This window comes from Pristiophorus japonicus, chromosome 21 (assembly GCF_044704955.1).
Source record: "Pristiophorus japonicus isolate sPriJap1 chromosome 21, sPriJap1.hap1, whole genome shotgun sequence".
Taxonomy (NCBI): Eukaryota; Metazoa; Chordata; class Chondrichthyes; family Pristiophoridae; genus Pristiophorus; species Pristiophorus japonicus.
Genome location: NC_091997.1, coordinates 75,514,853 through 75,530,251, shown reverse-complemented (window position 1 = coordinate 75,530,251; position 15,399 = coordinate 75,514,853). Strand labels below are relative to the sequence as shown.

At 44.8% G+C, this 15,399-nt stretch overlaps 1 protein-coding gene and 1 long non-coding RNA gene across 3 annotated transcripts in view; one reads left to right on the top strand and one right to left on the bottom strand.

Annotated features, from left to right (window-relative positions):
• Positions 1 to 15,399, bottom strand: part of LOC139234116 (dual oxidase 2-like) — a 141,363-nt gene that overhangs the window by 59,250 nt on the left and 66,714 nt on the right. For both annotated transcript variants that reach the window (XM_070865075.1, XM_070865074.1), the window contains exons 12-16: positions 13,331 to 13,503; positions 11,301 to 11,476; positions 9,558 to 9,676; positions 8,174 to 8,311; positions 2,891 to 3,004 (exon numbers count right to left, since the gene is read on the bottom strand). In XM_070865075.1, the coding sequence (XP_070721176.1) occupies positions 2,891 to 3,004; positions 8,174 to 8,311; positions 9,558 to 9,676; positions 11,301 to 11,476; positions 13,331 to 13,503 (720 nt within the window). The remainder of the gene's footprint in view (positions 1 to 2,890; positions 3,005 to 8,173; positions 8,312 to 9,557; positions 9,677 to 11,300; positions 11,477 to 13,330; positions 13,504 to 15,399) is intronic.
• The window catches only part of LOC139234117 (uncharacterized), a 108,913-nt gene that overhangs the window by 76,008 nt on the left and 17,506 nt on the right, over positions 1 to 15,399 (top strand). The gene's annotated exons all lie outside the window — the stretch shown is intronic.

Here is a 15,399-nt window from a genome sequence, read left to right as displayed (position 1 = left end):
CACATCAGAAGATAATTAAAGATCCTTTAAATATTTCAGGTCTCACATCTATGACCAAACAATCAAACATGGAATCATAAAATTACATCCCACAATATTACATATATATACGGCACAGAAACAGGCCACTCGGCCCAACCAGTCCATATTGGCGTTTATACTCCACTCGAGCCTCCTCCTGTCTTTCCTCATCTAATTCTATCTGCATAACCCTCTATTCCCTTCTCTCACATATACTTGTCTAGCCTCCTCTTAAATGCATCTAAATTATGCGCTTCAACCACTATCTGTGGTAGCCAGTTCCATATTCTCACCATGCTTTGGGTAAGGAGGTTCCCTATTGGATTTCTTGGTGACTATCTTAAATTGATGGCCTCTAGTTATGCTGTTCCCCACAAGTGGAAACATTCTGTCTGTATCCACTCTATCCAAACCTTTCATAATTTTAAAGACCTCTGTTAGGTCTGTACAAGGACAGATTTTCCTGTTCCTGCGCTGGGATATTGGATAGTGCGGGGCTCAACGAATAGAGGAAAATCAGGCAAGGAGGAATGAGCCCCAGGAAATAAGCCTGCCAGATTTTCTATCCATTTAAATGATTGAAAAAAAAATCAGAGAGGCTTTGTTGGGGTCATGCAGTCCTCCCATTTTCCTATATTTAATGCATCCCTAAGAATCTCCTCCAACATATCCAAAAAAGGCGGCTATTCTGTTGGGAATGTAGTGGTTAGAGGTTTGTAATATGCAAGGGGTGAGAATACTGTCCTTCCACGTCTGGGACCAAGTCGATGTCTCTTGTCTCTCTGCTGGCTCTAATATTTTTAAGTAAAATGAGCAATCATAGCTCTCAAACCGGTTCCCAGTGTGTGGACACAAACCATCTAGAACTTGGCAATGTCAGTCAGTGTGAGAAATGGAAAGAACATTCTACAGTGCCATGTACAATTAAATAGCAGAATAAATGTCAACTGTGATGAAATACCCATTTGATGCCAAGTTTAAACTAAATGAGCCAAGAAAACTAACATGTATTCAAGAAGGACTTCTCAATTCTAAATGGGATCACATTTTGCACGATTCTCTAAAATGAGTGTCAATCACTTTACAATGGCAACATTTTGTTAGCATTAGCAGACAAAGGTTGTCCCAGTGAAGTAGAGATGGGAGTGAATGAGGAATACTGATCTTATTAAAACAAACCTCCAAAAAAATTTTTTTAAGAACTCGACTACAAACAATGGAGAAGATACATACCTCAAAATAATGTAACCCTGATAAAAACAAACTGTTCTGCCAATATCTGTAACTTTGCACAAATGGTAACACCCCTATGAGATAATGGACCATAGATTATAGGGACAGTGGAATAATTTATTCCATGAGTTGTGAAGGACTGAACAGGTTAGTTGCAGGGAGGATATTTCTCCTGGCTGAGGAGTCTAGAACCAGGAATCACAGGGCTCAATTTTGGCCACTAGAGATTTCTAGCGTACTTACCAGAGGTGCGCCAGTTTTCCACGCTTGGAAGTGCTCCAAAAATCCTCGGGACGATTTTGGCCGCTGTCCCGGGTCTTCTAGCTGCTGGTGTGGCATGGCAACTGGGTCTGTGCGCGGAGCCAGCGTCCTGCACTGGAAACAGTGCCGGGACGCTGGACATACGCAGTAGGATCGAGATTGCTGTGATCTCGCATGTGCAGTAGAATCAGGTCAGTGGGTGAGTGAGAGAGCTGCAGTTTCAGCTGACCGCACATGCGCAGTCGAATCGGGCTCCTGATACTTTGCCGCGTTTCTGCCCAGCCCAGCCCAGCCACTCCCTCCACCCTTCTCTTCAGTCTCCCGATACTTTGCCGCGTTTCTGCCCAGCCCAGCCAGCCCAGCCCAGCCTTTCCCCCCCACCCTCCGCCCCCCACCCCTTACCTTCCCTTCCCTTCCCTTCCCTTCAGCCTCTCGATGCGTCTTTGCCGGCCGCCCCTTTCCCAGGCCGAATGGCCTCCTGTACAGGCCGGCCCGCTGCCTTCCCCAGCTAAGTTCAATTCAAGGTAGGATTTACTACAATTATTTATTTGTTATTCAATTGTTTACCTGAGTTCTTTATTTTTTTGAGTTATTTCAACTTTTATTTGCAATGTGTGGTGCTTGGATGCAGATCCTTACTTACTTACCTGCGCCGACTTCTTAACTGCCCGCAAGGTATTTCAGAGCTGGCCACATACGCTGACCTAAGTGGATTTGGAGTAACTTTTAGCTGACCAGAATTGCCTAAATGGTCAAAACTGGCGTAAGTGGCTGGGAACTCCCCCTTTTGGAAAAAAAACCTGAACTAAAAAAAATCGTACCTAACTCTGGAGCAAGTTGATTGGGGAAAATGGTGTTTTTTAACTTACGCCAGAAAAACCAACTTACTCCAAAAAAAATTGGAGTAAGTCATGGCCAAAATTGGGCCCACAGTCTCAGAATAAGGGATTGGCCATTTAGGACTGAGATGAGGAGAAACTTCTTCACTCAGAGGAGAACTCTAAGGTGTAATGACCATGGTAGTAGTGTTAAAATAAAGGCAAGACGGAGCAGCTATTTGTTTGAGCTGGAGAAGTTTTTGGTCTTGTATAAAGATGAGAATGGAGATGTTTAGACTGCTTAAATTACATTTTTATTTCTATTAAATTTTACTGACCAGTGATTTATAATCAGTGTTTTGGGGGTTATAACGTAAAGGGCACAGAGCTGGAGTCTCAAAATGGTTGCAATATAATGGAGGTGCCTTTATTAACTGGAGTGAAACCAGTTATTAATAACTAGTGATGTCCAGTTACCCGTGAGAAGATATGCTGAGCAGTCGAAGTTGCAACTCTCTCATATAAAACAATTTATTTCATAATTTTATAATCAATACCTTTGATTTTCTCTCCTGAATCCACTCGCTTCCTTACAGATTTTCTTTTTTTCTGTAATTTACTCTTTTCTCTCTTTCGAATAAGAGATACACTAAAAGCCATTAGCAAGGCCGCTGTTATGTAAAAAACAAACGTAGTTTATTAAATTGTATTAAAACAGACATGACCTGTAAAGTTCTTTCTAAACTAATCCAATTTGGGCTATTTTGGATTTAGACAGACTCACCCATTTTGCACAAACTCACAATTTAAGGGACGAGAGATTTTAGACCAGGTGAGATATCTGTAATATCCATTGTGCTGTTATGAAGTGCGAATCAAAACTGTTGGATTCAGAGATCCCAAAAAAAATGAAGTTTTGAATTCATATACACAGAGTTAGGACTCAGGATTCTCTCAGTCCAACCTGAAAATGCATTCCACTTCGAACTTGTTGAAACCCTTTTGCACTCTGCGTTGTTCCTCCATACTGCAAAGTTTCAGATTGGCCCAGAACTTCCTCAGAGCCTCTCCCGCTGTGCCAGTGTAACTTCAGCAGAAGAACATCAGAAATCCTGTTTGCCACGCACATCCTGCAAAGTTATCTCGGCGAAAGGGGAGTAGCTCTGCGGAAATGAAAGGCTGCAGCGTGACACAAATGTGGTCCCGTTGCTTATGTGCAGGAGCTCCACCACGAAGCATTAATCCCTAGCTGTTACTTTCCAAGGATGTTTTCACCATTATTCTCCCTCCCTCCTGGTTTCCCTGGTTCATGCACCATTGGAATAAAGTATGAAGTTAGTCACAACATTATAACATACAAAATTAGCCCGATGTTGATAGCAGGTTGGGCCTAGACTCATTGGAGTTTAGAAGAATGAGAGGTGATCTTATTGAAACATATAAGATTCTGAAGGGGCTTGACAAGGTAGATGCAGAGAGGATGTTTCCCCTTGTGGGGGAATCTAGAACTAGGGGGCATAGTTTCAGAATAAACGGTCGCCCATTTAAAACGGAGATGAGGAGAAATTTCTTCTCGCTGAGGGTCATGAATCTTTGGAATTCTCTGCCCCAGAGAGCTGTGGAGGCTGGGTCATTGAATATATTTTAAGATGGAGATAGACTGATTTTTGAACGATACGGGAGTTAAGGGGAGCAGGCGGGGAAGTGTAGAGGCCACATTCAATCAGCTGTTATCTCATTGAATGACGGAGCAGGCTCGAGGGGCCAAATGGCCTATTTCTTATGTTCCTATTTCTTGTGTCCTTATCCCGAATTATTCAAGACACTGCAGAGTTTAGAATGCCCAAGAAATGCACGTCCTAGGAAGCAAGTGGTGCAATAGGTTAGATCTGGTCTTTCACCTTTGGAACTTGCAGTCAAACCCAGCCAGAATGATGGAATGATCATCTCCTATATCTGCTGGCTGTAATGTTCTATATGAAATGTATTTGTGCAGTCTCAATCCTCCTCCTACTGGCCTACAGCACTAAACTGGATTGTCCTATGAGGAGAGATTGAGTAGACTAGGCGAATATTCCCTAGAGTTTAGAAGAATGATCTCATTGAAACATATAAAATTCTTAAAAGGGCTTGACAAAGTAGATGCAGGGAGGATGTTTCCCCTGGCTGGGGAGTCTAGAACGAGGGGTCATACAGTCGCAGAATAAGGAGTTGGCCATTTAGGACTGAAATGAGGAGAAATGTTTTCACTCAATCTTTAGATTCACAATCCTTTTGATTCTCTATCTCGGAGCTGTGGATGCTCAGTTGTTGAGTGTATTCAAGACAGAGATCGATAGATTTTTAGATACGAAGGGAATCAAGGGCTATGGGCATAGTGCGGGACGATGGAGTTGTGGTAAAAGATTAGCCATGATGGTGGAGCAGGCTCGAAGTGACGAATGGCCGACTCCTGCTCCTGTGTTCTTATGTTTTATTGATAATGTCACTTGATCAGCCTAAGGAGAGTTGGTATGGAGAGTGGAAGTAATGCCACACAGGTATAAGGAAGGGCTCTTCCGGGATTGGTGCTAAGACGCGTTGGGCGGGATTTTCGGTTTTCCGTCAAAATTACCGTTTATGCTGCACTACTGTTTTTAGGCCGAATTTTCCATCTTTACCCATCGGTAAAGGAGGCGTTGCACGACTATTCGTGGTGCAAACCGCAAGTTTCGGCAACTTTAGTCTGGGGCCAGGAGCGCTGCGAGAAAGACCTTGGGAGGGGGGAAAAAACAAAAAACTCCCCAAAACATTCTAAAAACATTTACAAGACCCATATCTATCGAATCGCTGGAAAAAAATAAAAAAAATAAAAACTTTAACTTAGCTTCTTTTTAGGTTTTCATACTTACCGCTGCTAGCAGGGCTGCACCGACAGGTTTGACCTGTCGCTATTCTGGGCGCGGCGTATGGGTCGGGAGAGAGCCGAAAGTACAATGCAAATGCAATCTGCGTCTGTAATGTATGTACATAAGGTCTGCCCACCAACAGGGGGCAGTACCATCGGAGGTTCTAGGGTCATAGGTACACTCGTGCTGGGCCCGGTATATAACCTGAACTTCACCTTTATATCTTCACTTCTGGAAGCCATTAAAGACTGACCAGGTTATACCTAATCACTGGCTCACAGTACGGAGTTCATTGCATCATTTCATACACCACAGCGTCGTTGCACGTCAGCGCACTTATCCTCGGCAATACTTGGAAGCGCCGCCGCAAACAGGTACCCGAGGACCGGGTATTCACCGCAGCGGGTCAAATTGTGGCGAAAACCCGGTCGCAAACCTGCCGAAGTTCCGGCCCGGTGGAGGGGCAGAGTAGAAAGAACTTCATTTTGTATCTAGCTGTGCTACAGCGGACCTGGAATTGTGTGACGCTTGACACTGGGTCTCTGAAATGGAAAGAGTCCCAATGCAGAATTAACATCCCTCACCTTGATAAGAAAATGATTTTTTGGCATTAAAAGGAGCAATATTAGAGCATCATCATAGGCGGTCCCTTGATGCGAGGATGACTTGCTTCCACGCCAAAAAAGGGATGAGTTCACAGGTGTTTCAACGAAGGACCTAATATTCCAGGTCCCGAGCTACATCCTGAAGGGTGGAAGATGCCTGTGCATGGAATTTCTTTTAACGTGTGGTGGCCGTTGCACACCAGCCACCACACGGGCTTGACAGAGCTAGGTCTTGGTCCAGTGGCAAGGGTTAACCAAGGCGACTGGAGACCAGCTCTGCTGCACGGACCTAGTGCGCACACATATCGCAGTGTGGGCTGGGCTCGTGCTGCTCTTGAGCCATCGCCTCTTCTGGCCCCAAAGAGCATAGAGCTATTCACTAACCTACAGAATTAGAGCGCTCCATAATTCTTTGCATCACTTGATGCCATCAACTCAGATGCTTTTGAAGATACCACAATATATTTCATAAGAACATAAGAATTAGGAACAGGAGTAGGCCATCTAGCCCCTCGAGCCTGCTCTGCCATTCAATAAGATCATGGCTGATCTGGTCGTGGACTCAGCTCCACTTACCCGCCCTCTCCCCGTAACCCTTAATTCCCTTATTGGTTAAAAATCTATCTATCTTTGACTTGAAAACATTCAATGAGCTAGCCTCAACTGCTTCCTTGGGCAGAGAATTCCACAGATTCACAACCCTCTGGGAGAAGAAATTCTTTCTCAACTCGGTTTTAAATTGGCTCCTCCGTATTTTGAGGCTGTGCCCCCTAATCCTAGTCTCCCCGACCAGTGGAAACAACCTCTCTGCCTCTATCTTGTCTATCCCTTTCATGATTTTAAATGTCTCTATAAGATCACCCCTCATCCTTCTGAACTCCAACGAGTAAAGACCCAGTCTACTCAATCTATCATCATAAGGTAACCCCCTCATCTCTGGAATCAGCCTAGTGAATCGTCTCTGTACCCCTTCCAAAGCCAGTATATCCTTCCTTAAGTAAGGTGACCAAAACCGCACGCAGTACTCCAGGTGCGGCCTTACCAATACTTTATACAGTTGCAGCAAGACCTCCCTGCTTTTGTACTCCATCCCTTTCGCAATGAAGGCCAACGTTCCATTTGCCTTCCTGATTACCTGCTGCACCTGCAAACTAACCTTTTGGGTTTCATGCACAAGGACCCCCAGGTCCCTCTGCACCGCAGCATGTTGTAATTTCTCCCCATTCAAATAATATTCCCTTTTACTGTTTTTTTTCCCCAAGGTGGATGACCTCACACTTTCCGACATTGTATTCCATCTGCTAAACCTTAGCCCATTTGCTTAACCTATCCAAATCTCCTTGCAGCCTCTCTGAGTCCTCTACACAACCCGCTTTCCCACTAATCTTAGTGTCATCTGCAAATTTTGTTGCACTACACTTTGTCCCCTCTTCTAGGTCATCTATATATATTGTAAACAGTTGTGGTCCCAGCACTGATCCCTGTGGCACACCACTAACCACTGATTTCCAACCGGAAAAGGACCCATTTATCCCGACTCTCTGCTTTCTGTTCGCCAGCCAATTCTCTATCCATGCTAATACATTTCCTCTGACTCCGCGTACCTTTATCTTCTGCAGTAACCTTTTGTGTGGCACCTTATCGAATGCCTTTTGGAAATCTAAATACACCACATCCATCGGTACACCTCTATCCACCATGCTCGTTATATCCTCAAAGAATTCCAATAAGTTAGTTAAACATGATTTCTCTTTCATGAATCCATGCTGCGTCTGCTTGATTGCACTATTCCTATCTAGATGTCCCACTATTTCTTCCTTAATGATAGTTTCAAGCATTTTCCCCACTACAGATGTTAAACTAACCGGCCTATAGTTACCTGCCTTTTGCCTGTCCCCTTTTTTAAACAGAGGCGTTACATTAGCTGCTCTCCAATCCGCTGGTACGTCCCCAGAGTCCAGAGAATTTTGGTAGATTATAACGAATGCATCTGCTATAACTTCCGCCATCTCTTTTAATACCCTGGGATGCATTTCATCAGGACCAGGGGACTTGTCTACCTTCAGTCCCATTAGCCTGTCCAGCACTACCCCCCTAGTGATAGTGATTGTCTCAAGGTCCTCCCTTCCCACATTCCTGTGACCTGTAAATTTCAACTGGAACCACTTCATTTCAAGTTATATGCAAATAGACACCTTATAAAGAAGCAATGATCTATATAAAAGAAAATGATAGCTAAAAGGTTCTGCTTTGATAGTTTGATTTCTGTTGTGATATTGCATTAATCAAAGTGTACTATCTACATGGTATTACCAATTCACTTTTTAAAAAGAAAGCATCTACAAACCTAAAGGGAAACAACAAAGTGCCACGATAAGTATGCCGAAGCCTGCTCCACTGCCTTGAAAATAATGCATGGTGGTGAAATTTTTACATGGCTCCATATTACCGTCATTCAGCTGGTTTGGCTGAGGACAGGGATCACCTACGAGCACACAAAATAATTCCATTAGTAAGGTTATCATGAGGAAACAGTTCTTAAACTTGCCAGTGCGGGATTTCTTTTGATGCTTTCAGAACACTCATATTAATATGGATAAGATTAATTTCTTTAAATGTCTGTTGGGAACATCAAAATAGAATTAGATGAATAATAGTGCACTGTTTGCAGAATTTCCCAGTAATTAAACTCTGCGTTCCTCCAACTCTGACATCTTGCCATTGACAGCCGTGCCTTCAGCCGTATCAGCCCCAAGCTCTGGAATTCCCTCCCTAAACCTCTCCACCTCGCTCTCCTCCTTCAAAGCATTCCTTAAAACCTACCTCTTTGACCAAACATTGTCAAATATTGTCTGATAATAAGGCTTGGAATGTTGTGCTACATTAAAGGCTCTGTATACATGCCACTTTATCAAAACCTCCCTGATAAAATGCAACATCCCCACCGACACCTGGGAGTCCCTGGCCAAAGACCTAAGTGGAGGAAGTGCATCCGGGAGGGCACTGAGCGAGCACCTTGAGTCTCATCGCCAAGAGTATGCAGAAAACAAGGGCAGGCAACGGACAGAGCGTGCGGCAAACCAGTCCCGCCCACCCTTTCCCTCAACGACTGTCTGCCCCACCTGTGACTACCTAACATCACAGACAGGGATCCAAGGTCAGACCTTCCTGCTGAAAGGTCAGAGTTAAGTCTCTGACCGAAACACAACATAATGTACCTCTTACAACTTGCATTTATACAAGCACCTTTAACGTGGAAAATCGTCCCAAGGCGCTTCACCGGAGCGTAATCAGACACAATTGTACACCGAGCCACAGAAGGAGACATTAGAACAGCTGAACAAAATTTGGTCAGTGGTCGGTTTTAAAGGAGTATCTTAAAAGGAGAAGGTAGAGAGGCAGAGGTTTAGAGAAGGAAATACAGTACTGAGGGCCCAGACAGCTGAGAGCATGGCAACCAATAGTGTGGCGAAGGAAATGTCTGCATTTGATTTTGTTTCAAAAAAATTGGGCAGGAGATGCTACACATTAAAATAGCAGGTGTAAGTTTAACAATTTCTGGTATTACCTGGAGCTTGCAACAGATCGCAGTTTTGCCTTGCTTTCTACTTGCGCATCTCCTGCTGGTACTCAGTCCATTTTACTATGTTATATTGTTGAAAGATATTGTTAAGCATCTTGCCCTATTCGCATATTACAGAAGATCCAGGGCCCCTCGGCACCCTGCTTACCGTCCATCCAGTAGAAAACATCACGCTGAATATCCCCAGGTTCCGCAGTTGTCGTCGCTAGCAACACATCAGCATATTTGGTATTCCGAATGATTTCAAGTTCCCTTACTGTAAACATTCTAGAAGAAACACAATTGGTAATAATGTTACCTACCTTACCCGTCAAGAAGTCAAAATGTTCTGGTACAATTTCATATTTACAGAAATACTTTCCCTAGATTTAACTCTGCTTTCTGTAGTCTTGCATCGCTTGTTTTTCCAGTCCCCTGCTCAAGGCCCTCCGCTCCACTTTTGTTGGATGGATGGAGAGGTGTGCGAGGTAATAAGGGGCCGGATTTCTGTTACGTTCGTGCCCCACAGGGGGCAGTAATGGCGGAGGAAAACCTTTCCGGGCGAGCGGCCACCTTCCAGCGCCCTGACGGCAAATTAGTTGCCAGTTTTGCGGGGGCTCAGAGCAGCACCGTCCGGGAGTGTGAAGCCGGTGTGCAACGCCCCCGGTTTTGACTGCGTGTTGAAATTTGTTGTGTACTGACTCTATAGCGCCCCGTAGTGCGCAGTGGTGGGACCGCCTGGAAAACCAGGCAATATGAGCTGTCCCGGCGGCTGTGAGTCATGGAATTGGCAAATGAGATAAGTGTGATTGTTTTGTTTAGTTTTATTTTGCCGATGTAGCTTATTGTGGGGTGTTTTAGGTATTGGGAATGTTTGCTGTGTTTTTAGTTGCGATTTTTTTTGCCACAAAAACCCCCCTTAGGGCATTCCGAGACCGGTTCTTTAGCTCGGGATTTTCAGTTGCTCAGCCGGCCTTGCGCCCCAAGAGAGGTGTGTAACGCCTTCCTTAGCGCTCCGCTTCACACTCAGGGCCCAGCTGACGAATTTTGCTGACTGGGGCGCAAACCTTTCTTGGGAGCAAACTTTACTGCCCCGCCATGAATAACGCCGCGAAATGGACGGTAATGAAAATTTCATCTGATATGCATATGTATAAACATTCAAGCTGTGCATGTAGCCAGCTGTGCCATTTACAGCTAAAGCTTCCCAATTCAAACCCAGGCTCTCATATGAGGCCTGTATAGTCACACTTGCCACATGTTTTTCTTTCAATGCAGAGTGAATGTTATAACAGGCAAGGAACATAGTAAAGAGCTAGAGACAAAGAAAAACATGACAGCCTACGAGGCACATAGAAACATAGAAAGTAGGTGCAGGCGTAGGCCATTTGGCCCTTCGAGCCTGCACCGCCATTCAATGAGTTCATGGCTGAACATGCAACTTCAGTACCCCATTCCTGCTTTCTCGCCACACCCCTTGTTCCCCCTAGTGGCTCCCCACTTGTCAAATATTATAAATTTTAGCAATGAAATGCTTCTGTATTCCTACAAGGGTTGAAATACTTAAGGATGGTTACTGGTTAAAAAAGACAAGACTAGTGGCTACCGGGTAGAAACTCTGTTCCACTAAATCCAAGATGGCGCTACGATAGTATTGCGCTGGTGATGGAATGGGGCGACTCCGAGCAGAATCATCCTCCTTCTCCGGATTTTCCATAGCTTTGAAGACAGTGGCAACACCAAGATCGCACCACAGCAATGCATTTATTTAAAAGCAGCCCACCTCCCGCACCTCACATCTGGAGTAGCATCCGCAGTTAGGCAACCCTGTGTTTTTCACTCCTTGCAAACCGTCCTCATGAATCCACCCATCAAGTGAGAAATCGACAGACAACGAATGACCTTAACTCACCTGTTCTTGGTATTTTCGAACCAGAATCTATCTCCATCCCGTAAGCGTTCAAACTGGTCTCTTATGATTGTAGTAAAGAGTCGCTTAGAGTCCGCAGCACTTTCTAGCACACCTCCAACAAACATCTCCAGTTTGGAAATGTCATTATTGTACAGTTCCGCTAACTGGTTAAAGAGCTGGGATAAAGGAGAGACAATACATCATTTAGTATTTTGCCATTCAGAATATCTCCAAAATAATTTGTTTGTAATATATACAAGCAGCTGAATAAATCAATACTATGCAAGTAGTATCCGAAAGTACTCTTCTTCAATAGTGTCTTTTACGTCCACCAAAGAGAGCATATGGGGGCCTCGGTTTAACATCTTATCCGAAAGACACTCCCGCTAACAGTGCAGCATTCTCTCTGTACTGTGCTAAATTCAGGGTCAGCCTAGGTTGTGTGCTCAAGTCCTTGGTCTGGGACCTGAACCCATACCTTCTGACTCCGCCGGGCCAACTCGCATGCCCAAGCAGGAAACCTTCGACTGCAGGCCCGGTAAAGTGGCCAAATCTGACCTCATCGGACTTCCAGAAGCGGGGATTTTGACTCTTCTGGCTATGATTGGCCTCAACCCGGCCTAAACCTTCAGCCCTGGTCGCCTCTCTCTCTCTCTCTCTCTCTCTCTCTCTCTAGCGACTTCTGGTTAATAATTTATCCAGCCTGTCACTTAGTCTTACCAGCGACCAAGTCTCAACTTTTGGTTAATGATTTGACCCGCCCCAACCTCCCCCGGGAGAGGCAAGAGTGCTGCCACTGAGTCACAGCTGATAAATTAAAATATTCTTCCTGTATCTGTTTACTCATCTCTTTTCTTTACTTCTCAGCTTAAATTATTCTGCTTTTGGGCACTGGGCTTCTGGCTGTGGGCCTTTTCCTACTGAGAAACCGAGACGAAGAGGCCTATAGTCGTGGTGCAGCGAGGATGAAAAAGTAGGAGTTAAAAACAAGCTAAATCACGAAGTAATGAGCAGCTCTGCCAAACTTCAGTTTTAAAAGCTTGCAGAATTTAAAACAAGGAAGCTAAGCTCAACCCTTGTAAACCACCGGATAGGCCTCAGCTAGGGTAGTGTGTCCAGTTCTGGACACTGCACTTCAGGAACCATGTCAACATCTTGGAGAGGATGTCGAGATTTACCAGGATTATACCAGGGATGAGGGACCTCAGTTAAGTAGACCCGAGAGAAACTTAGATTGTTCTCCTTAGAGCAGAGAAGGATAAGGCTTTAATAGAAGTGTTCAAAATTCTGACGGTTTTGAGAGAGTAAATAACGAGAAACTATTTCCACTGTGTCAGTAATCAGAGGACACAGATAATTGGCAAAAGAACCGGGGGGGGGGGGGATGAAGAGAATTGTTTAATGCTGCAAGTTGTTACAATCTAGAATGCACTGCCTGAAAGTATGGTGGATGCAGATTTAATAGATTGAAGAGGGAATTGGATATATACTTGAAAATGAAAAAAAATTGCAGGGTTATGCAGAAACAGCGAGGGAGTGGGACTAATTGGATGGCTCTTTTAAAGAGCTGACACATACACGATGGGCCAAATGGCCGTCTGTGATGTAACGCTCCAAGAGAGGAGGTGCATAGGAAGATAAAGAGTTCATAGTTTTGAAGCCTTGGGTAAGATCGACTTGGCTCATGCTTTTCAGATTGATGTTCGGGTGGTGAAATATTGTGGATGATTATTATTATAAAGTACTTACAGCACAGAGACAGGCTATTCGGCCCAACAGGTTCATACTCCACTCGAGCCTCCTCCTGCCCTTCTTCATCTAACCCCATCAACATATCCTTCTATTTCTTTCTCCCTCATGTGCTTATCCAGCTTCCCCCTAAATGCAGAAACCATGTGGGTGTTTATCACGCCATTGAGAATTATATGTTGCAACACACACACTGCTTCACTTTTGGAAAAGCTTTTTTCATTCCCCCCCTCCCCCCTCCCCCCCCCCCAAGACAGGAGTGAGCAGTTCTGGTATTTAACCTCTGGTTTCTCATCAAAGAGCTGAGTGTTGATATTTGACCAGTTTGCGATTGGCTGGAGATCAAGTGCTTGACGTGCTTGGTTATAACTTGGAAGACCACTGTCTCGCCCCCGCTGGATGTCCATTGCCACTATGTCTGATCTTGTAAACCGCAGAGGGCCATACATATAGTCTGTAATAAGTAAATACTATTGTCAACAAGACAGTATAATATTTAACTCATTCAAGCAACAGCAGTAGAACAGCAATCAATGAGATCAATACATTTTTGCACTCTAGGGGAAATCAAGGAATATGGGGATCAGTCGAGAAAATGGAGTTGAGGTCGATGATCAGCCGTGATCTTATTGAATGGAGGAGCAGGCTCGAGGGGTCGTATGTCTTACTCCTATTTCTTATGTTAAGACATTATGCAGTTCCAACACAAATACAACAGTGTCAAAAAATAGAAACAATTTCTTATTCGACTTTATTAGTGCGGCTTGGTGAATTAAGTTAAAATAGAATGTGAAACTTTACAAACATGACCCGATATGAAATGCGGAAACGGGAAGGAAAGTCTTGGAGAATAACTTTTTGTTCAAAGTATAGTCAGTTATAATGCATGTGTGGGGTACTATGTACAGTTTTGGTCTCCTTATTTAAGGAGGGATATACTTCCATTGAAGCAGTTCAGAGAAGGTTCACTAGGTTGATTCCTGAGATGAAGGGTGATATGTCCTTACTATACAGTATAAATACACACGAGGCGATACTTGAGAGAAGGTCACTCTGTGACCAGTTACCTTTATTACCAAGACCTCAAGTGAAGAAGGTGGGTGAAGCTTCCCCTTTTATACCTGACAGTCCAGGTTAGGAGTGTATTCCACAAGTTCACCCCCTTGTGGTCAATGTTCTCAAGGTGCACAACTTAGGTCAGATTATACATGGGTGACAATGATAGTTGAATACATGACATCACCTCCCCGCCAAAGTCTTATTGGGATCACAGGTTGAGTCTCTCTGGTGGTTTACGCTCTCTTGTAGAGTGCCTGAGTTGGGGTTCCGGTTGTTGGGCGCTGGCCTGAGTGTCTGCTGTTTGCGGTGCCTCAGGCCTGTACGGACTGCCCACAGTGACTGAGCTCTCCTCCACTTGGTTCCGGTGTTCGGTCACCTGTGGTGGAGTAAACTCTACGTCGTATTCTTCCTCTACTTCTTCTATGGGGTTGCTGAACCTCCTTTTAGTTTGATCCACGTGTTTGCGGCAGATTTGTCCATTGGTAAGTTTAACTACCAAAACCCTATTCCCCTCTTTGACAATCACAGTATCTGCAAGCCATTTGGGCCCTGCAGCATAATTAAGGACAAAAACAGGGTCATTGACATCAATACATCGCACCCTCTCATTCCTGTCACATTGTGACTGACGCCTGCTCTCAACAATTTCTTTCATGGTAGGGTGTATAAGGGATAACCTGGTTTTGAGCGTCTTTTTCATTAGCAGCTCTGTGGGTGGAACACCTGTGAGCGAGTGTGGTCGGGATCTATTGGCCAACAGGAGGCGTGATAAGCGGCTTTGTAGGGAACCCCCTTGGATTCTGAGCATCCCCTGTTTGATTATCTGCACTGCTCGTTCCGCCTGGCCGTTTGAGGCCGGCTTGAACGTTGCCGTTCTGACATGGTTGATTCCATTGCCTGCCATGAAGTCCTGGAATTGGAATTCAGTGCTTGTGAAGCACAGGCCATTGTCGCTGACCAAGACATCCGGTAGATCATGGGCGGCGAACATTGCCCGTAGACTTTCTACCGTGGCAGAAGGTGTGCTTGAATTTAAAATGGCACACTCAATCCATTTGGAGTAGGCGTCTAGGACCTGCGTAGTCCATATGGATGCGTGACCATGGCTTGGCGGGCCATGGCCAGGGGCTAAGGAGGGCTTCCCTGGGTGCGTTGCCTAGCTGAGCACACGTGTTGCACCTGCGAACACAAAGTTCCAGGTCTGCATCTATCCCTGGCACCAAATGTGTGACCTGGCAATTGCCTTCATCATGACAATGCCCGGTGCTCATTGTGAAGTTCTCTGATAAAC